This window comes from Urocampus carinirostris, chromosome 19 (genome assembly GCF_059441175.1).
Source record: "Urocampus carinirostris isolate Australia breed hairy pipefish chromosome 19, RoL_Ucar_1.0, whole genome shotgun sequence".
NCBI classification, from domain to species: Eukaryota; Metazoa; Chordata; class Actinopteri; order Syngnathiformes; family Syngnathidae; genus Urocampus; species Urocampus carinirostris.
In genome coordinates, this window is record NC_142367.1 from 2,656,007 (window position 1) to 2,680,118 (window position 24,112).

At 38.6% G+C, this 24,112-nt stretch overlaps 1 protein-coding gene across 1 annotated transcript; it reads left to right on the forward strand.

Annotated features, from left to right (window-relative positions):
• The first annotated feature begins 7,367 nt into the window (after positions 1–7,367).
• LOC148346890 (catechol O-methyltransferase domain-containing protein 1-like) lies at positions 7,368–23,658 on the forward strand. Its single transcript, XM_088324101.1, has 7 exons — positions 7,368–7,519; positions 9,972–10,090; positions 10,185–10,290; positions 12,526–12,644; positions 15,213–15,267; positions 21,968–22,101; positions 23,441–23,658. The coding sequence occupies exons 1-7, from the start codon at positions 7,438–7,440 to the stop codon at positions 23,591–23,593; spliced, it is 768 nt and encodes a 255-aa protein (XP_088180227.1). The 5' UTR covers positions 7,368–7,437; the 3' UTR covers positions 23,594–23,658.
• Positions 23,659–24,112: the final 454 nt, after the last annotated feature.

The window sequence follows — 24,112 nt, forward strand, 5'->3', positions numbered from 1 at the left end:
CCCCTTTCCAATGAACCACTCACCACTTGTTGTGGAGACCCGGGTGCTAAATGACTTGTAAACGACCTGATTTTTTTATTTTTACACGTTCATGTTAGTGTTATCTTTCGTACGGAAGATTACGATAACGCGAACGTACGATTAGCCTGGGTTAGCTTTATGTTTACGTTAAACATTCAAGGTAAACATTCGGGGTGTTGGAACTGATTAAAACGATTTACATTATTTTTAACTGGAAAAAATGATTTTGGTGATCGAACAAATCGGTTTTCGAAAAGGGTTCTGGAACGGATTATGGTCGAGAACCGAGGTTCCACTGTATATGTATCTCCATTATATTTTTACAATATTTCTTTGGCGGGCCGGATGATGAAGCAAGCCTGTGTTTAGTGGCCCGTGGGCCATGGTTTTTCCCTACCCCGGGTGCTCAGCAACCCCCCAAAACACTAAACCTTAAATCACCCCTGGACCCTGGTCCTCCATAATATAGTTGACATTTTCTGCGCTCACTGATCAGCACTTTAGGCTATTTCAGATTAGACAACACTGCGCTCTTGCGTTTAAAACCCTACACTACATTATACCTCAAACGCTCTTTCATTACTAGTTGTTTAGGTCATATTTCGGTCTTACGTTTAATAAGCAACACTGAATTTACTGTAAGTGGTAAAAGAACCAAAAGGGATGCTGGAATAATTGAGCTGTTTATTTAGTAGATTAAATATTTTTTTTAATCTGTACTTATCTAATTTATCTTCGTTTTTATTCTATATAATCTCTCTGGCTGTGAGTAAACAGGTGCCACATTGTGTTCACAAGGTTTAATCGGGGGAATTGCAATCATTAAAGGTGGGGTGCGAGGTTTGAGGGTGTCCACAAAAAGTTGAAAGTTATATATATTTTCTATTAAGGATGTGTTAACAATGCCTAACTGAGTTCAAAGAGCCTTTATGTTTTATTTTCCATTGTCCCTATCTGCTTTTATTTTACTTTTTCAGGTCTGTTCGGGGCGGAACAAACCCCCAAAAAGATGAATAAAAGAAAGACCGTGTCTCATAAAAAAGGCAAAACGTGTGTTACTTTGCTGCCATCTCCTGGCTTAAAGGCGTGATGGCAAGTTCAAGTTTTCAAATTATGCACTCCACCTTTAACATTGTAGACGTTCGCACGTCCTTGAAGTATTTCTGCCGTAGTATTTTTTTAACTCTGATTTTTTGCAGTATTTCTGCAGTATGATTTTTGAGGTATTTCTTCAGTATTCTTGTAGTATTTCTGCTGTAGTATTTTGTCAAAGTTTTTTATAGTATGTTTTGTAGTATTTCCGTAGTGAGAAGGTATTTCTGTAGTATTAATACAACATCTGTGGTATTTTTGTATTACTATAGTTTTATTTTTGTACTATTTCTGTAGTAAATTTATAGTATCTTTTTTACTGTTTATCTAGTAGAATGTTTGAAGTATTTCTTTAGTATTAAGAATAGAATAGAATAGAATATACCTTTATTGTCATTGTTACAAAATGGGTTAACATATTGTGACAACGAAATTGGGCATGACACTCCAGTTTTATACATTCACAGTGAGGTATGAGCCAAGAAGATAAAGGAACAGAGAAGATAAGGTTATAAAACAAGGGGGATACGGCTATAGTTATAATTTACATGGTATTTACACAAGAAATGTCGGCATGTGGGATGTTACATACAGTGTTGTCGTGATACCGTTGGTATCGTAAGGGTTGTGCAATATTGCATTTGGTGCAAAGTCATCATAGTGCAAAAAAAAAATAGTCAGCATATGCATTGGTGCAAACATAGACATCATAGTGCAGAAAAAAGGAATTTGTCAGACATTGTGCAAGGTGAGCAGTAAACGTAGTGCAGTCGACATGTGCAAGAACATAGACATGAGTACCATTATATTCGTATGAGGTAGTGTTGGCACGAGTTTTCAGTTTTTTTGTGCGGTGTGTTTTAAGCAGTGAACAAACATAGTGCAGACAGCATGTACGTGAGTACCATTTAACATTCGTGTGAGGTAGTTTTTTGCAACAGTTTACAGTTTTTTTGTGCGGTGTCTGTTTAGGGTGGTAATGGCTGTGGGGAAGAAACTGTCTCTGAGTCTGTTTGTTTTTGCTTTGTGTGACCTGTAGCGCTTGCCGGAAGGCAGCAGGTCGAAGAGGTGGTGGCCGGGGTGAGAAAAGTCCTTGATGATGTTTTCTGCTCTGCTGAGGTAGCGAGAGCAGGCAATGTCCTCCAGACTGGGCAGAGAGCAGCCGACGATTCTCTGGGCTGTTTTGATGATCCTCTGGAGCTTTTTCCTGTCTGCTGCTGTGCACCCAGCATACCACACCGTGATGCAGTATGTTAGGATGCTCTCCACTGTGGCTTTGTAGAAGGACACCTGCAGCTGCTGTTTTAGGTTATTTTTCCTGAGCAATCTCAGGAAGTGCAGTCGCTGCTGGGCCTTCCCTACCACCGCTCTGGTGTTTGCAGACCAGGAGAGGTCGTCGGAGATGTGCACACCCAGAAATTTGAAAGAGTGGACTCTCTCTACACAGTCTCCTTTTATGGTGAGTGGTGCTGGATTCCTGCCATTCCTTCTGAAATCCAGAATCAGTTCTTTTGTTTTTGTGGTGTTCAATATGAGGTGGTTTTCCGAGCAACACGTTGAAAGTGACTCCACCTCATCCCTGTATGCCGCCTCGTCCCCTTCAGAGATGAGGCCGATCAAGGTGGTATCGTCAGCGAACTTAATTATAGTGTTTGTGGGGTGGGTCGGTGAGCAGTCGGAGCTGTAGAGGGTGAAAAGCAGGGGGCACGTGAAGCCGCTGCGTATAGTCGCGCCGCCATGTTATTAATATTTGTGAAGCATTTCTGCAGTAGTGTTTTTGTATTATTTCTGCTGTATGATTTTGAGGTATTTCTGAGGTATTCTTGTAGTATTTCTGCTGTAGTATTTTGTCATAGGTTTTTTTATAGTATGACTTGTAGTATTTCCATCGTGGGTTTTTTTAAGGTATTTCTGTCGTATTTGTGTAATATTTCTGCAGTACTATGCGTGTAGTATTATTGTGGTATTTCTGCAATATATTTTTAGTACAACTGTAGTATTATTTTGTAGTATTTCTTTGATATAATATCTGTAGTATGTCTACACTACTACTGTAGTTTTATTTTTGTAGTATTTCTGCAGTAAGAAATTTGTCGTATTTTTGTACTGTTTATCTAGTAGGATGTTTGAATTATTTCTTTTGTATTTGTGTAGCATTTCTGCAGTAGTGTTTTGTAGTATTTCTACAGTAGGATTTTTGCAGTAGGATTTCTGCAGAATTTCTGTAGTATCATTTTTGTATGAATCTTTTGTTACTTCTGCAGTTGTATTCTTGTAGTATTCTTGTAGTATTTCTGTTGTACTATTGTTGTAGTCAGATTGTTTTTAGTATGTTTTGTAATATTATTTGTACTAAGTATTTCTGTGGTATTCATGCATCATTTCTGTAGTATGATTTTTTTTTTTTTTATTTCTACGGAGTTCTGTAGTACTACTGAATAGTATTTTTTGTCGGAATCTTGTAGTATTTCCCCGGAATTATTGTTGTAGTATGATTTTTGTAGTATATCTGTAGTTGGATTTTTGTTGTTTTTCTGTTGTATTTTTGTATAATTTCTGTGATAGTATTTTGGAGTACTGTATTTCTATAGTAGGATTTTTTTTAGTATTTCTATAGTAGTCTTGTAGTATTTCTACAGTAGTATTTTAGTAATATTCTTGTATTACACTTTAGTATGTTTGTAGTAGGATTTTATATTATTTTTTTAGTATTTCATTGATATGATTTCTCAGTATTTCTGTAGTATTCAGGTAGTATTTATCCAGTAGTATGATTGTAGTATTACTGTAGTTTTATGTTTGTAGTATTCCTGGTTTAGGATTTTTCAGCATTTCTGAAGTATGATTTTTCAATTATTTCCGTAGAGTTCAGTAGTACTGATGCTTAGTATTTTTGTTGGAATCTTGTAGAATTTCCGCAGTAGGATTTTTATAGTAGGATTTTACAGTGTATTTTGTAGTATTTCCATACTAGGATTTTTTTTTCTGTATTTCTGTAGTATTCGTTTAGTACTTCTGCAGGGATATTTTTGTATTATTTTTCTCGTATTTTTGTAGAATTCTGTAGTACTGTTGTAGTATTTTTGTAGTAATCTTGTAGTATTTCTAAAGTGTTATTCCTGTAGTATCCATGTAGTATTTCTGCTGTTGTGTTTTTGTAGTATTATTTTATGGTATATTTTTTGTATTTCCTTAGTAATATTCCTGAGGTATTTCTGTGGAATTTATTCCAGTCGTATGATTGTAGTATTAGTGTAGTTTTATGTTTGTAGTTCATCTGCAGTAGTATTTTATAGTACTTCTGCAGTATTTTGTAGTATTTCCTCAGAATTTCTTTTTTCTTTTTTTCTGTAGTATTATACTTGTAGTACCTCTGCAGTGGTATTTTTGTAGGCTTTTTGTAGTATTTCTGCAGTAGTATTACTGTTTCTGTAGTAAAGAACTAAGAAATATGCTGAAAGAAATGTTTGTGGTATTTACTTGGTCAAATTAAAATGTTTACACAAATCAGTTTTATTTTCTTTGTACACGGTCCTTCTTGCTGTGAGTAAACAAAAGGCGGGAATTGGTTAATTATTATGAATGATTGGAACATTTGCAAATATGTATATCCTAAAAAGCTGTGATATTTTAATTGCAGTGTTGTGCAAGAAGCTTTGAGTGTATGCTTTGGAGTAGTCATGTGACAGAGGCATGATTTCATTTTTTTTTAAGCTTGAGTTCAGGGCAGGAATTCATTCGAATAAGTAGGCGTGCAAAATCGGACACGCCTGTCAAGAGAAAGTCAAGTTTCTCCTGTTTTCCTCATTTGTTTCGTAAGTATGCACTGCTTTACACTTCAACTTGCGTCTGTCAGTGGTCGATTAATGATTTTCCGTTTTTATACTTTGCAAAGGCATCATACTATCGTCCCTTTTTTAATGTGATTTAAAGTTTCAAGTTCAGTGGTCGTTCTCACTTAGCACTGTGTTACATTTGGCCCGCTTTTGTCTGTTTAAATTCAATTTAAATCAAAACAGATTTATCACAGTTACGTCACTCAACCGCGCCCACGGTCTGGAGTAATAGAGCGTCGTTTGTAACAGAAACGGCTATATGAGAGGACTCTTTGTAGCGAACGATCTCTCTCTCTCTTTTCCTTCCCTTTCTCTCTCTCTCTCTCTCTCTCTCTCTCTCTCCCTCAGGTGCTTGTTATTGGTCCATGTGTGTGACATCATCTCTGTCTCTCGAGGAGAAAGCGGTTGGAATATTAATAGAAAATGTAGTGTGTATATACGTATCAAATATTGTACTGCTAAAAAAAGAGAAGAAGCTCTGGTCTAAATAAAAGATTTTTAAACTATTTACTGTACCTCCAAGCAGGTCTTCTATCGCACTCGAACAATATGTTCGTATTTCACAATGATTTCCTTCTTTAACGTCACTGTTGACGCTGTTTTCCAATTTCCTTTCTCCTTCCTCTAACTTTCATGGAGACCTATGTTATGAGCAGAAAAAGGAGCTAAAATAAACTAAATCACAAGAAAATGAAATGTGGTCCCTCTCAAATTCCAATTGACTGAACAAGAATATGAGCATTAGCAGGGAATTTTTCCCATCTGATGTCAGAATCAGAATCCCCTCTATTATCATTTATTGCGACAAAGACATTACAGTTGCACTGTAGGTGGCGAAAAGATACAATATAAAGACTCACACATAAAAACATAAAAAGTGTTGTAATATCAGTGTCTGAAACTCATGACAAAAAGTTTGCAGACACCAGGGCAGACAACTCTGAAAAGTTGCCTGAGAGGTTCGTTGACGGACTGACAAATGAAGAATGAGAGCATTGAGCTTAAATAGACGGAAACCCAATCTGTCAATGAGCCGCAGCTGGTGCCACACGGGCGGGGCCAATTGGGCGCCATGGCAACCGTGACGGTTTATTTGTATAGCCCTTAATCACAAGGAGTCTCAAAGGGCTGTGTGTCAAAGTTCTAACCTATAGAGTTAAAGGTTAACTTAAGAATTAATGAGATTTAAATATTTTACTTAAGAATAAAATGAGCATTAAGTTTTAAGTTAATGTAGCGTTAACAATTTAACTCCTCAAGAGTTAAATGCGTTTTGAAGTCTTAGCCTGTAGAGTTAATGAAACTTCAATTGATTGACTTAAGAATTAAAGATTTAAAGCTTTGACTAAAGTTAAATGAGCATTAGGGTTTTAACCTATACAGTTGCTGCACTTAAAGTAAAGGGGCTGAATAATTTTGCACACCCACTTTTTCGTTTTTTATTTGATAAAAAAACTTTAACAGAGTTAATCCTTTAACTCAAGAGTTAAAGCAGCTTTAAAGCTTTGAGTCATAAATTAAATGAGTTTGGAATTGTGATTTATTTGGGGTTTTTTTTGTTTTCTTGTATGATTTTCTTTTCAACATTACGGGCGGGCCACATTTTATTAATTTTATAAAAAAAACTTGATCACGTGCCATAACTGGCCCTCAGGGCGGACTTTAGATATCATTGGCTTAGTATGAACAACTTGAAAGATTCAATTAGGTCAATGCTCCCAGTCGATTGAAACAAGTCTCTCATCTCATCTCATTAGCTGCACCACTTATCCTCAGTAGGGTTGCGGGGGTGCTGGAGCCCATCCCAGTAATCATCGGGCAGTGGGCAGGGGACACTGAACTGGCTGCGAGCCAATCGCAGGGCACACAAGGACAGACAACTCGCTCGCTCATTCACACCTAGGGACAATTTGGACCGGCCAATCCACCTGAAATGCATGTCTTTAGAATGCGGGAGGAAACCGGAGTACCCGGAGGAAACCCACGCAAGCACGGGGAGAACATACAAACTCCGCACAGTAAGTCCAGTAGCTGGATTTGAACCCACACCGGAGGTTCCCAAGACCATAGATCTGTGCCGCACACGCGCTACCGACTGCGCCGCTGTGCTGCCCAATATTGTAAGTATTAAACTTAATTATTCATTAATTAGATGAATACTTTTTCATTATTCCTGATACTTAATAATAATAATAATAATAATAATAATAATAATAATAAAGAAAGCATTTGAAAAGCTGTTTGGGAGCCAAAATAATCGGTTGTTTTGATTGAGCCTGGCTGAAAGAGCCGGATTTCCCATTACTAGTCTGGGGCGCATGCGTAGTGCATTTTTGCGACGTAATGACGTTGACTGTCATACAACACGACGTCTGGTGTCACTGGCCCTGTGACGTCATTAGAAGGTAGGGTCGTCGGACTGGACACGGCGGTCCGAGTCTGTTGTCATTGGTTGTTGACTCCAAAAACCGGAAGTAGAATTCTAGACATGGCTTTTAAGAACATATCAAGAGAAGCTTTTGTAGGCACGCTCACGTTGGGAGTTTTGTTTGTCGCGGGATACTTCCTCGGTAAGAAAGTTCTTTAGTTACTGATTTGTTATTCGGGGGGCATTTACGTTCAGTCAAGAGTGCACTGTATTACTTGTGATTTAAAAAAGAATTACATTCATTTTGCCATTTTTATAAGATTTGTAGTTTTGTATAGTATTAATTTGTTATTGGGTCATTCCGTTTTGCACAAGAACACATTTTACAACTTGTGATTTAGAAGTGATTGCATTAGTGTGAGTTGTCTTATTTTATGTCGTATTGAATTGTATATTCTCTCTCTAATATATATTATATTATATTACATTAAGTTATATGTATATATATATATATATATATATATATATATATATATATATATCTCCTCATCTCATCAGGTGCACCGCTTATCCTCAGTAGGGTCGCGGGGCTGCTGGAGCCCATCCCAGTAATCAGTGGGCAGGGAACACCCTGAACTTGTTGCCAGCCAATCGCAGGGCACACGGGGACAGACAACTCACTCGCTCAGTCACACCTAGGGACAATTTGGACTGGCCAATTCACCTGAAATGCATGTCTTTGGAATGCGGGAGTAAACCGGAGTGCCCGGAGGAAACCCACGCAAGCACGGGGAGAACATACAAACTCCGCACAGTAAGGCCGGGAGCTGGATTTGAACCCACGCAGGAGGTTCCCACGACCTCAGAACTGTGCCGCACACGCGCTAACCACTACAGTGGCTTGCAAAACTATTTGGCCCCATTGAACTTTTTGACCTTTTGCCACATTTCAGACTTCAAACGTCAAGATATAAAACTGTAATTTCTTGTGAACAATAAGTGGGACACACTTTATCGGATATTTTAAACTTTTTTTTAACAAATAAAAAAACGAAAAAGTGGGTGTGCAAAATTATTCAGCCCCTTTACTCTAAGTGCAGCAAACTTCAGTTCAGTGAGGATCTCTGAATGATTTAATGTTGAACAAAATGACTAACGGTGATAAAAGATGTGTGTAATCAAGTCTGTGTATAAATGCACCTGCACTGTGATGGTATCAGAGGTCTGTTAAAAGTGCAGAGAGCATCATGAAGAACGAGTAACGAAATATGATTGTGCAGAAGTTTAAAGCTGGATTTGGATACAAAAAGATTTCCCAGGCTTTAAACATCCCAAGGAGCACTGTGCAAACAATAAGATTGAAATGGAAGACTGCAAATCTACCAAGATCAGGCCGTCCCCCTAAAAGAGCTCATACAAGGAGAAAACTGATCAGAGATGCAGCCAAGAGGCCCATGATCTCTCTGGAGGAACTGCAGAGGTCTACAGCTGAGGTGAGAGAATCTGTCCAAACGACAACAATCAGTCGTATATTGCACAAACCTGGCCTTTATGGAAGAGTGGCAAGAAGGAAGCCATTCCTTAAAGATATCCATAAAAAGTGTCGTTTAAAGTTTGCCACAAACCACCTGGGAGATACCCCAAACATGTGGAACAAGTTGCTCTGGTCAGATGAGACCAAAATCAAACTTTTTGGCAACAATGCGAGATGTTGTGTTTGGCGTAAAAGCAGCACAGCTCATCACCCTCAATGCACCAACCTCACTGTCAAACATGGTGGTGGCAGCATCATGGTTTGAGCCTGGTTTTCGTCAGCAGGGACAGGGAAGATGGATGGAGCCAAATGTAGGACCATTCTGGAAGAAAACCTGACTGAGTCCGCAAAAGACCTGAGACTGGGACGGAGATTTGTCTTCCAACAAGACAATGATCCAAAACATAAAGCAAAAGCTACTATGGAATGGTTCACCAAAAACATATCAAGGTTTTGGAATGGCCAAGTCAAAGTCCAGACCTCAATCCAATTGAGACTCTGTGGAAAGAACTGAAAACTGCTGTTCACAAACGCTTTCCATCCAACCTCACTGAGCTCGAGCCGTTTTGCAAGGATAATGGGCACAAATATCAGTTTCTCGATGTGCAAAACTGATAGACATACCCCAAGCGACTTGCAGCTGTAATCACAGCAAAAGGTGGCGGTACAAAGTATTACCTCAATGGGGCTGAATAATTTTGCACACCCAGTTTCACGTTTTTCATTTGTTAAAGTTCAAGATATCCAATAAAGTGTGTTCCACTTCATGATTGTGTCCCATTTATTGTTGAGTCTTAACAAGAATTTAGTTTTGGATCTTTGAAGTCTGAAATGTGGCAAAATGACACAAAGTTCAAGGGGCCAAATAGTTTTGCAAGCGACTATATATATATATATATATATATATATATATATATATATACTAAAGTCAAATACATTATCCATATCATGTCACTTATCAATAAACATACATAAATGGTACATATGTGTTTTAATATGGAATATAAAGTTGTGTAACTGCTTCACATGGATACAAAGCTTGTGTGCATAGCCCAATTGAGCAGTGTCACTGCACTAACATAAATTTTTTGTCAACCACTGTCCTTTTTTTTCCTCACAGGAAAACGTAAACATTTCAAAATGAATTTCTCCAAGAGTCATGGCGGTGACAACCCGGTGATGGAGTACGTTTTGCGTCACTCCATGAGGGAGCATCCTGCCTTGGCCAAGCTCCGACTGGTACACTCGGACACTTTTTTTCTATAATTAGTTGGAAAAAACAACTAGGAAAAAGGTCCACATTGTCGTACACATGTTTTTATTTTGTTTTCAGAGGACTTTAGATCATGACGGGAACAGCATGATGGTTTCGTGCGAGCAGTCGCAGTTCATGGCTAATTTGGTGCGGCTCATCAAATCCAAGAAGGCCATTGAGATCGGTAAAACACCAGATGGAGCGCAGGATTGCTTTACCTACCGACTGATACTGACTTATGCCTACTTACACACTATCTATACCTTCTTACATAGCTACCCATACCTACCTATAGAGGTAAGATCAGGCCTAAAAAATCCAGCAAACCCGTCCCGCGTGTATAAAAGTCCAAAGCAGCCCGAGCCTGACGGACTAATTTGATTTGAGGGAGCTATCCATCCATCCATCCATTATCTTCCGCTTATCCGGGGTTGGGTCGCGGGGGCAGCAGCCTTAAAAGGGAAGCCCAGACAGAACTCAATAAGTGCTTTTATCTGAATAATTCCACCAGCAACGAGTTTATATCTTAATAAACTCTGACACCTCATGGCCTGGCTCCAGGAGGGGGGCTTGGTAACCTGCGTCCAGGCGAGGGAGATTGTAGACCAACGTTTTTTATCTTCATAAGGGGTCTTCTGAGGGAGCTAATCATATTTTATTTGTGAGGACTTGGGAGGAGGAACGAATTGTGATTTTGGACAACCACGTACCAAAAAATGCATAATTATAAGTCCCACCGGAATATAAGTTGCACCCCGGCCTAACTATGAAAAAAAAACTGACTTTTAGTCCGGAATATAGGGTACTTAATTATCTCCTTACTTGCTTGCCCACCTAACTATATCTACCTACCTAACTATACTTACCCACTTACCTACCTCTCTATACACACCCACTTACCTACCTCTCTATACACACCCACTTATTTTCATATTCTACCTACCTTCTTACTTTCCTACTAACCTACCTACATACAGCTATCTACTTAACTATATCTATAACTACCCATCTTCTACCTATATTACCCAGTGTCTGAAACTCATGACAAAAGGTTAGCGGACACCAGGAAAGACAACTCTGAAAAGTTGCCTGCCTCATTTTTTACAACATGAAACACAATAAGACAACTAATTGCAAAAAAACGCCATTATTGCAAAGTATTAAGGATTGATAATCAGAATATATGACAGAACAACACTTTAAAATCTAATTTATTATAAATCTACTACTATAACATTCATTGCATGTGTATGACATCGCTGTTTTCCATCTACCATCAGTATGTACCTGTATTTACTCATCTTCATTCATGCAATGTTTGCGTTGCGTCGTCTGCTACAAGCCACGTGAGCTCCTCTTTCCATGATGCTTTTAATGTACATTTATGTTTTGTAGCGTCATAAATTTTGTTAGCTTCATTCGAATATTTCTTTTGGGGCTGAGGTTTTGACTGGATTCCTAACCACTTCTCCATTTTTCTTGTGTTCTCTGTGCGTCTACTTTGGAAAATGGTAGGCAAATGCAGGACCTTATAACGCTTGGGAAAGTCCGGAAGCATGAAGTTATTCGACGCAGGCTTCTGATCGGCTGCAGAGTATGCAAATTGCCAAACGAAATTCCGAAATTTCCAAACCGAACGAAGATTTCGAAATCGGAATAAAGCAGACATTTGATTTGAAAAAAAAAAAACGAAAGATTTTTTCATTTTTAGTTTTTTCTTGAAAAGTTGTCGGCCACCCGGACGGAGACGTTTGTAAGTTTTACGCCCGACGTAAAAGATGCACGCCCCGGGCAGACGTTATTTCAGAGACTGATTTACGTACTTAATCCTCCACTTAATTATCTACTTACCTACCTATACTAACCTTACTTTCGGACTCTCCTATCTACTTATACTTACCTACTCATACAAACTTACTTACCTACTTGCTTACCTACCTTCCTACCTATACTTACTCTCTTATTTAGGTACCCACCTATACTTACCTACTTTTACTTTACGACTTACCTACCTACTTACCTACCAACCTATACTTGCCTTCTTTCTTTCTTACTTAACTACCTAGCGGTACCGGTACTTACCTACTTACTTACCTAACTATATAAGCTCAGTAGGTAGAGCGCTCGTCTTTGGATCAAGAGGTCGCAGGTTCGATTCCCAGCTCCTCCGTGTTGTATGTCAAAGTGTCTTTGGGCAAGGCACTGAATCCCTAATGGCCCCAATAAGCAGGTAGGTGCCTTGCATGGCTGACTCCCTATTGGTGTGTGTGAATGGGTAACTGTGAAGTGACTGTAAAGCGCTTTGGGAAGTCTTCATTGACTTGAAAAGTGTTATATGCAGACCATTTACTTACCAACCTACCTATACCTAAAAACTTACTTTATTAACCTTTGTGTTTTTCGGGTGTGGCGGGAGCAGGCGTGTACACAGGTTACAACACACTAAACATGGCACTGGCATTGCCCGAGGACGGCTTGGTGGTGGCGTGCGACATCAATGAGAAATATGCTGCCCTAGGCAAGCCTTTCTGGAAAGAGGTAAGAGGAAAGCTGACTAAGAGCATTCGAGAAACCTTGACTGCAGGGCAACATACCCCCAAAAAAATAACATCTCAATTTTATCAGCCTAAACTTTTTCTTTTTTTAATAAACTATTATCAACTCACAACTTATTATAAAGGTGCTGTTTAAAAATACTATTTGTGTAATCTGATCAGACAAGATTAACTGATTTTTAAATCTTTTTTCACGTAAATCAGGCCATGATAGCGAGTGCTAAAATTGGTACTCGTAGCTTGTGATTAACTCACTGAAAGGCCAAAATTAACCAAAAGTGTTTAAAAATCAGCATCAGCTTTGCGCAATGTTCCCTCTAATTTTCCACGGGTCTGAGCGTTCACACAAAGTCGGTGAGCAACGCTTGAAAGAACAGTGAGCAACAGCAATCCCAAGTGGGCAACTAAGTATCAAACATGTCCAAAACTTGACATCAAGTTACATTTTGCTGAGTTTCCGGCAATGCAAAATTATTTTTCTCTTTTGAATGAATTGACTCATGTACTATTGCAAAGGTTTTATGGCCTACAAAGGTTGTTTGTTCTTAAAATTCTTTCACAAGATAGCCATTTCTTTTTTTTCCTGCTATATTATGTGGCATAATATTAACATTTTTGGGGGCTTATTTATCGGTTGTAAAATACAGAAGTGTACTTAATCACATTTTTAGTGGAAGTACAAGGTTGGCAACAAGATTCGCTTGATATAATTGACAATTATTTGAATGCAACACAAACTTTTTCTTCTTTTTTCCGTGTTTTTTTCTACTTTTTTTTTTTTAATTCCTTTAAAAAAAATCTCATTGTGTTTATTTTTTCCGAGCTGTTGCTTTTTTCTTTTTGTTCTCTATTTACTTTTTTTCCTACATTTCTTTTTCTTTTTTTTCTGGGTTTTTTCAAAATTTTTCCTTCTCTTCCTTTTGTTTCTTTTTTTTCTCAGCTTTGCACTACTTTTTCATTTTGGTATTTTTTCCTTTGTTGTTCTATTCCCCCTTCCTTTAAGTCATTTTGTGCATAATTTTACATAATATTTGGTCATGTTGGGATTAAAAAAGCAAAAACAACCTGGAGAGCCGTTTAGGACCCGAAAGAAGCCGGTTCTCGACAAACGCTAACTTTACTCAACTTCCTTCTACTTCGAATCGACTTCTAAATACCGCATTTAGGACACAACGTCAGGGGAACCTGTGTAACTTTGACTTAAGTCGCTTCTTAATTAGTAATTTTGAGCCCTCATTTTTGTGCGCTGGCTAGATTTTCTTGTGCGCTGAGAATGTGCGAGCAGTGCGCAATTGCGCGCGCGCAGCTTAGAAGGAACACTGGCTTTGAGTAGTTGTAAATGAACTCTTCAAGTAATACCATACATTTCTCATTTACCCAGATTCATTTACATGTAATGAAGACTTAAAAGAGAAAATATAGGATAAAATAAATGTTGGTATAAAGCGGGAAACATATTCACAAGATATTGCTTGGAGACAAGCAATAGGTTTTCATGGAAAATAGTGCATCGTAAAAATAGTGCAATGAAAAGTAGTGCGATAACGTTTAGCACTAATAAAATCTAATCAAATCTATCTAATCTCTATTTGTCTAATCCATATCTAATTGTTGGTGATAGGAATGAGTGGCATGAGGAATGAGTGGAGAGGTGTTGTATAAGGGTAATGGGATGTTGATGGGTTCTAAGGGATGAGCAGGGCACCTGCATGATGCGGCAGGGGTAAATCAGTGAAAGCTGTCGGGCCCTGCTGTTGAACAGAAGAGTGTGTTGTGTCATTCTGACCCGAGCCACATGGCCGCTTTCTTGTGTCCCGCTTTATCTGGAAGGACGAAAGCATGACCGACTTGGGTGCCGAAGTGCTTAACTTGTTTGGGCATTTGGGTTGGCCATGGTCAAATTTTTTTGTGTTTTTTTTGCTATTTTTTTCCCTTTTTTTTCTTTGTTTTTCTGTGTGTTTGTCTTGCTGTCGGTCACCCCTCTCGAGGGATATGACCAGGATAGATAGATAGATATCTAATGTCCATTTGTATGTGAATTCTAGGCTCCTAAACGGATAAACCGATATTCGTGAAAATGTACACAGTAGTAGTTTAGGCCTCTGGGAGTGTCTTTAGCTAGGTTTTGGGTCACGGCACCCCAACAAAATCGATAAACATCTGCTTTCGTGTACAAGCGGCTCCTGGGTTGCATGCTACCATTCAGCTCTTTGGCACTCCCTAGGGGCTCCCTGGCACTTTTTTGACAAACCACGACCCCAACAACCTCGCCCAAGTAGAATGCCCGGCAACACTATTATGCTTGTTCCCAAATAAGTCGGGAAATAAGATACGAATGCCTATTTTTCAATACAACTGTAAGAATCTACTGTTTGTTTTTCAAAATGTAGAGCGCTTGATGCTAAACACAAGAGAAAATTATTCCCTAGTGTAAAGTAGGCTACTTTTAGTTGTGTATTTCTCAGACTCCTATGCAATGAAATCAACTTTTTAGTTTGTTGTGTCATGTTGTCTGTTATGTTGACAAATGTTTTTGAAAATTTCTTGACAGGCAGGAGTGGAGAAGAAAATTGATCTCCGCATTAAGCCAGCACTGGAAACGCTTGGTAAAGTTACACTGCATCATAGTGTGTGCGTGTGTGTGTGTGTGTCCCTTAACCCTTAGGGTTGTTGGGGCACCATTTCCTGTGGTGTGTCTTGGGCAATTACACCCTGCTGGCGGCCATCCCTCTCCAGGCCAACATATGTTTCTACCCGGTCTCAAACCGGGGACCTTCTGCATGTTAGGCGAATGTGCTAACCACTGCACTGCGGAAACGCACTTAATATAGGTGGGGTAATTTGAAATGTTATAGAATTATCTGTTACTGCTAGGTTATTAATGATAGTTGGTATGAATACAGCAGCATGGCGATGCAGTGGTTAGCACTTGTGCGGCGCAATTCTGAGGTTATGAGATCGAACCTCCTGTGTGGAGTTTGCGTGTTCTCCCTGTGTTTGCAGGCACTCCGGTTTCCTCCCACATTCCAAAAACATGCATGTTAGGTTAATTGTCCGGTCCAAATTGTCCCTAGGTGTGAATGAGCGAGGGAGTTGTCTGTCCCTGTGTGCCCTGCGACTGGCTGGCTACCAGTTCAGAGTGCCCCCTGCCCACTGCCCGAAGATAGCTAGGATGGGCTCCAGTACTCCTGCAACCCTACTGAGGATAAGCGGTTCAGATAATTGATGGATGGGTTTAAATACAGTCAACCAATAGAAACATTTTTTTTTACTAGAAAATCACAATTAAACAGCACTGGTGAGCTATTATCAGGACAGGTCCCCTGTTGTAGTTGTCATTTCTTAGTGTTTGTCATAATATTTCTGTATTAGCATTTTGCAGTATTTCTGTCTGAATATAATTTGTAGTAGTATTTTGTATTATTGTATTACTGTAGTAGTACTTTTAGTATTTTGTATAGTATATTTATTTTCAGAATGAAATCAAAGTAATATATTAGATGCCCGTTTTAAGCACTAAATTAGATGATTAGTTTGTAGCACTTTTGTAGAGGTATGTAGTCGTATTTTTGTTGGATACACACAAAAAGGACAATGGGGACAAAGTAGCATAAAAAAACATTTTTTGTTCGTAGTACTTTTTCTACTATTATATATTTTGTCAAGATATTTTGAGCATTTTTATTTGGCGGACCGGATAAAAAAGTCTGACGGGTATTTGGCCCCTTGGCTGTATTTTACCCACCTCTGACACACCCTTTTTAGTTTGGGAGACGAGGCATTCTCATATTATTGCGTTTTTAGTGCAGGGAGCTCATACATAACAAACAACAGTGCACAACAACATTTAAAATAACAAATAACCCTGGCATCCTAGGTAAGCTACTTTGCAATAGTAAAAATAAAACCACACTCTTCATTGTGTGCAAGCAGAATAAAAATAAATCACATCAAACAAATGCTTTCCTTCTCATTGCCACTTTGGCTGTTAGTGCGAAACTTCATGCAAAAACTAATTTTTGGTAGCAAATGTTCAATGATAACTTCATAGGTTAGTAGACACTCAAAATAGGGAGAGAAGGCATCAATTGAATTTTAACTAGCAACGAGAACAAAACAGGACCAAACCCTCAGAAAAGAAATTCTAACCTGTTCTAAAGGCCCTCCCCTGAGCCCTTTCTGTTGTTCAAATATCCTAGGTTACAAAAGCAAATCCCCTCTAACTGATTCGGAAAACAAATATTTAGAAACATAATTTACCAATTTCAATAGCACATAAGTAAGTAAACACCCGATGCCTGTAAGTAAACGCCCGATGTAAATATCTTCTGCCTTTACATGCCCACTTTTTCTTGTGTAAATATTGTGTAAATTAAACACTCATTTTGTTTTAAGCTGGTTAAGCTCTGCTCAAAAATACAGTTACAGCGTACTAGAAGCATTTTATGGTTCCACTGGCAGATCAATTTTGCCCAGTTTAAGCATTTTTCTTAGAAAAACGGGTAAAAAAATATAGTAAAATCGCAAATTACAGCTAAAATATTAACCTAAATATATAAACTATCATCTGAGTCCTAAGCCACCGTGACTTAATACTTTGCAACAACTGTTTTTTTTTTTGTTTTTTTTTTGCGATGAGTCGTCTCTGCTAATAGTCAAAATAACAAACTGGGATCCTATGCAATCTCCTTGCAGATGTCCAATATTAATTGATTTAAATGCTCTGTATTGTCATTGATATCAACATTATGAAACTGTATCCAACAAGATTAGTCATGGCACTCCAGAGTGAACATGTAATAACGACTTTAAAGAGGCAATGAAGAATAGCTGATTGCAATAGTGGTGCAATGAAAATTAACATTAGAAAAAGAATAAACTTATAACATGACTTGAAAAATATTACCGTGAATTCCGGACTATAGAGCGCACTTGATTATAAGCCGCACCCACCACATTTCGGGAGGAAAATCGATTTTGTACATACACAAGCCGCACCTGTATATTAGCCGCATGCGCCCACATTGAAAAACCGCAATACAAACACGAAATCAACCCATACCCGATACATTCCAAAAACCCCGCTGGCAAAATGAACGGATAATGTTACCGGTACTTAACATTTAATGCACACCTGCAGAGTCCGGGTGCCCGTTGAAAGTAATCCAAGGAAAAAAAGTATATTTCCAAAGGTAAGGGTGGAAAAAATATATATCCACTACTGTCGGCCGCGTCCTCAAACACGTCTCACCTTTACTCCACTTCCCGTCAGCCCGCGTTTGCCCCGCCCCTTCTTTCTTATTTGCTCGTTCAAAACATATCAGAATAAGTTTCTAAAATAAATACATTACAAAAATATACAGTTACAAATAAATATTATACATGGTTACACATATTTACAAAGAAAGACGGTACACCGAGAGAGTTTTAAAAGCTTTAATAATAATATTATTATTTTCATCCCAAACCGTGCCTGTGAAGGGTAGCAAAACGCTACGAGCAATACGCTCACAACACAGTAAACAGCTCTGTTAAAAAAAACATACCGTGCTTGTAAAAATCACGGTAAACCATCCTCATCTTCCTCCAAAGTAGTCTTCCCCAATATGAGAAAAAGACTGTCACATAGACGTCGACCCACGCTCTCCCTTATACAAAAACATGCTATCATCACGCTCGCAAAGTAAAGTATACGTGCGGTAGCTCTGTTTCCTTCTATATCGGACTGCTCGATTGCGTTTATCTTGAAGTTGCGTCATGTGCCTTTCTTTTTACAATTTGCAAGATGAGGATATGTCTACGCTAATTTAATTTGTGCACAAGCTAAGAAGTTGCAGTCTAAATGAAATGAAATGATCTGCATTTATATAGTGCTTTTCAAGTCAATGACTTCCCAAAGCGCTTTACAATGTGCTCCACATTTCCCAATAGCGGCCTTGCAGCCATGTAAGGCGCTAACCTGCTTATTGGGGGTATTAGTGGTTCAGTCTTACCCAAGGACACTTCGACATGTAACACGGACGAGCCGGGATTCGAACTGAGATCCCTTGATCCCAAGACGAGCGCTCTACCTCCTGAGCTACTGCCGCCCGATCAATCTTACCTTTTGTACTCGAGCGCCACTGGGGGCCGTTAGAAGAATTACATAAATTGGCCGCATCACTGAATAAGCCACAGGGTTGAAAGTTTGGGAAAGAAGTAGCGGCTTATAGTCCGGAATTTACGGTAAGCTATTGTACAACAATATTACAAGCAGGTAACTTATCATTATTTATATGCTTTCATACAGGATTATTTTAGTCATTACGTGTAAGGCTGTATGTAAACCAATAATGATAAAGTGAAAGGATCGAAAAAAGTAAAAATAAGACACTTGGGGGTAAAGTGAATTGTGATAACATGGTTCGTACGGGTGCTTGAAATCCTTGAAAATGCTTGAATTGACTTTTTGGTGAAGTTATTGTAAATGCTTGAAGTTTTTGCCACTTTTCTCGGCTGTCTGACCACGCATTAAGTATTTATAAAAAAAAAAAAAAGGCTGCTTAAAAATGACTTAAACACGCCTGCTCTGGTGGCTTTACTTAGCCATTAAATATACAGTGACACCTCGGTTTTCGAACGCCTCTCAGTTCGAACAAATCTGAGTCCGACCAAAAATTTTGAGAAATTCTTGCTTCGCTGTTCGGTCAAAAAATCGAGTTCGAACGCCGGTAATGCGGTAGTGCGTACGCTAGGATGCGATGCTGAGCGGCGTACTGGTGTAGATCGTTCTTTTCGTGACCAACTGTTATCCCGTGCAGACGTGCTTCGTTTTGCTCTCGCTTTTAATATAGGTGTACCAAGTGTTATAGCCCCTAATTATGCCTCCGAAGAAAGTCAGTGCAAGCAGCAAAGTTGCTACTGGTGAAAAAATAAAAGTAGTGCGTACAACTATTGCATTTAAGAAAGAAATAATAGCTCCCTTTTTAATAGCCCCCTTTCCAATGAACCGCTCACCACTTGTGCTAAATGATTGTAAACGACCTGATTTTTTTATTTTTACACGTTCATGTTAGCGTAATCTTTCGTACGGAAGATTGCGATAACGCGAACATACGATTAGCCTAGGTTAGCTTCATGTTTACGTTAAACATTCAGGGTGTTGGAACGAAGCCCAACATTCAGGGTGTTGGAACGGAGCCCCCTTTCCAATGAACCGCTCACCACTTGTTGATGAGATCTAGGTGCTAAATGACTTGTAAATGACCTGATTTTTTTATTTTTACACGTTCATGTTGGCGTAATCTTTCGTACGGAAGATTACGATAACGCGAACGTACGATTAGCCTGGGTTAGCTTCATGTTTATGTTAAACATTCAAGGTAAACATTCAGGGTGTTGGAACAGATTAAAACGATTTACATTCTTTTTAATGGGAAAAATGATTTCGGTGATCGAACAAATCGGTTTTCGAACAGGGTTCTGGAACTGATTGTGGTCGAGAACCGAGGTTCCACTGTATTCTTCCCCTGGGATTAAGGGCAGCTGGCATCAGTTTGTATTTGGCATTGACATGATCGGCGTCATTGCCCCCTGTGGGCTGTTTCCAAGACGCGCAAGATGCCGGGAGGCTTACGTTTAATGAACAATGACTAGTGAACGGAAAATACAAACAGTGGCTAAAACGTAGAGAAAATTCCCCCACAGCATGCTGCAAAGTATGCAAAAAGCAGAGATCCATCTATTCACATTGGAAGTCAGTTCTTTCTACTTATATGAAAGATAATTCACAGAGAGGACGAGCTTAACTATAATTGTTTTGCTGTTTGCTACACCTAAACAAGGCACTACGAAATGATGAAATCTGTATTAGTGCAAGAATTGTATATCCAATTATGGAAATTTTAAATTAAAACATTTCGAACATTATAAAATAAAAACAGGACAAAAACAATGACGCAACAACAAAAATAATGTTAACATGACATGTTCGAAAAGGGGTAGTAAGAAGCAGACGCTTATTTACCCTACCCCTTCATGTTCCCTATTAAATACATTCTACAGATAGCTCCTCTTGTGTCTAATATAACAAAGTCTCACAGATATACATATTAAATAGGTCGGATATCAATAGGTATAATAATATTAGTCACATATTTTATACACTAATCATCGTAGTAACCATCTATTAACGTTATAATCAGAGGGTCATTAGCACAGCCCAGAAAATCGTTGGTTGCTCTCTACCCATTTTGTAACAATGACAATAAAGGTATATTCTATTCTATTCTAATCCTACTAGTCACTAAATATCATTGTGACACTAATGATCATAACAACAATAGCAATAAAAACAGTATGATATAATAGTAACAATAACAACAAAGTTTACTATAGTCGTAAACGCAGTATTTCCAATCTAGAGCTCATATGCCATTTTCTTCTGCCAGTAATGTTTTTTTGTCTTTATATTTGAACACATGAATAGTTGGACATTGTTTGATCTCGTCTTGAAAATTGTTCCAACACACAGACACACATACTTTTTCTGGTGGTTCTCACCTTTGGGATTTTGAATTTACTACAGCCCCTTAAGTTATATTTTCCCTTAAGTTATAACTTCCCTCATTACGAGTGAATAATTTTTGGATGTTTTCTGGCACTGTGTTTTTGTTGACCTTAAATAGAAGTTGTGAAGGGAAAAAAATTGTGTGTCATCTGCAAATATTACTATTTTAAAAATATTGTTAATATATAAATTAAATAACTTTGGTCCCAGGATAGAACCCTGTGGTACTCCACAATAGATGTTCAAGTATTCAGATGACAACTCTCCCATTTTTACATATTGCTTCCTCCCAGTCAAATAACTTTGAATACATTTCAAAGCCACGCCCCTGATGCCATATCTTTCCAGTTTTTCCTAATAGTATATTATGATTAATGGTATCAAATGCTTTTTTTTTTTAAAGTCATTAAATACCCCAACAGCGTATCTTTTTTCTATGCTTTGGGTGATTTCTTCTACTGCATCAATAACAGCCATTGTTGCTGATCTGTTTGCTCTAAAACCATATTGACTTTCACATTTATTTTGGGCCATAAAAAAATGGAGGAAGCGTTTTCAGTAGTAAATTATAAAGGAAAAAACTTCTCGCAGTTGAAAATGTAAGCTACATATTACTGTCAGTTTTACCCTTCACCTATATGAGGAGAGGTTTGTCTAAAAATAACTATATAGGCATGGGCTCAGGGCATCATCCCTACACAAGAGAAAAGGGTTGGGACACTTCTAAAAATGTTTTAATTAAAATGCCCTCTTTCCAGATGAGCTTTTGGCTGCCGGGCAGGCGGAAACGTTTGACTTTGTCTTCATCGATGCTGACAAAGGCAATTACGAGCCCTACTACGAAAAGTCTTTGCAGCTCATCAGGAAGGGCGGCATCATCGCCGTTGATAACGTAAGACATCACCTACGCTTGCGTTTCGTGCAATGTCAAGCGCATTGCTGAAAAAATGGCATTTGTTACAGTTACTCAGCAAATTCCGGACTACAGAGTGCACTTGATTAACTCATTCAATGCCATAATGTATAAATACGTTTTTAGAAGCATTGTCCCCGAGTGCCAAAACATAAAAATACGTTTTTGTTTTTTTTTAGTTAAAACAAACTTATATGACGGGTTTGGCACAGCTGAACCATAAGTTTCAAGACTCTAGGAATGGTTGCAGTATGATAAATCACTATTGGATATCTGGAGTCGCTTTGATCAGATCTGAGTCCACACATCAAGGAAGCCCAACCTTCTTGTGTTGCTTCCAGTATACAGCAATTGAGAGTGTGTAGGCCATGTGTCAGGAACCTATGGCTCGTGAGCCATATGTTGCTCTTTTCATGAGTACATATGGCTTAGAGATAAATTTGTATGCATAAAAATCTCTTCTGCAGTGTTCCATAGCAGATAGGCGTGGATCCAAAGCCTACCTGACATAGTACTAGAATTAAATGTGGTACGGTCCAGTATATAAACAGCATGCATTTGACTACAGTTTACAGTAACGGTGTCCCACCAACACACCCCATTTTGGCTGTCCGTCACTAAAGAAGGCCTTATATCAAAGCTCTTTAAACAGTTTAGGTTCACTGTTAAAAGACTTTGATAAAATCCCACAGAAAACTGTAATCTGGCAGAAACACCAGCCAAGCACAGAGCAATTTGATTGAATGAGCGTTAGGGGTGGGCGGCGTTATGCATTCAGCACACTTCTGTCTGCCCCGAAAGTAAATAAGTCAGTCTCCTCGTTTGCATTATTTTGACATGTTTACAAAATATCTAAATTATCTTAAGTAATTGCGTTGGGAGAATAGTTTCAGGTGGTATATTTGTTAATATGGGACACAAGCTTTGGCTTTTTTTTTTTTTTAATAAATTGTATCAAATAATGTAAAATACACGCGTTTCCTTCAACTTTCATATTATGGCGTTGGCCTCAAACTGCGCTTTTGGTTGCTGGAAAACTATGATAGCTTATTGGGAGTTTGAGACTTCTTATCTTATATAAGCCACTAATGCTGAAATATTCCCAGAGTCTTGATACTTGTAAAACAAAAACATTTTTATTTTTTGGCACACAGAACTTATTGTTGTATTGTATCAGCACTGAATGATTTAATAACACGTTAGAGTACTCATTACAGAAAAAGTCATTCCGTTCCAACGTGTTGGTCCAAATGCTTGTTACATGGTGAACATTGCATATGCTATCCAGGCAGCCAATTTGTTGCGTTTGTGTCCCCAGGTGCTGTGGGGCGGCAGGGTCCTAAAACCAGCCGCCGACGATCTCGACACGCTGGCCATCGATAAGTTCAACAAGAAAATGCATCGGGACGCTCGCGTTAACCTGAGCATGCTAACAGTTGGAGACGGGCTCACGCTGGCCATTAAATTGTAGAGAGGATGAATAAGTGCTCTTCCCTTTCCCAAATTGAAGTTCTTTTTGTATTTCCTCAAATAGAAGCCAGGGATGTTTATTTACTAGGGGCAGTTGTAAAACTGAAGAAAAACCGAAATACTTGATAAAGTATCGTCATGGCAAAGCTACCAAATACTTAAATGTGGGTGGGTGAATCCTTGAACCAATTAGGCAAGTACAGCCTAGTGGCGCTAATCCCGCTCCCAGGTCTTGAACCGTGGACCTTTTGCGTCTTAGGCAAATGTGCTAACCACTGCACTATAAAAACACACTTCTTAATATTAAATACTAAAACATATCACGCATTTTATATAAAAACTGAAAATTGATATAAAGTCAAGCAATGTTTCTTTCCCGTTTCAAATTCGTGGCCCCCTGCACATAATTTTATGTGGCCCGCAAGATAATGCTGATAGAAGTGCAAGAGAAAAATTAGCGACTTGCCGTTTTAAATATGTTCACTGTGGATGCAAAAAAAAAAAAATAGCACCTGGATGT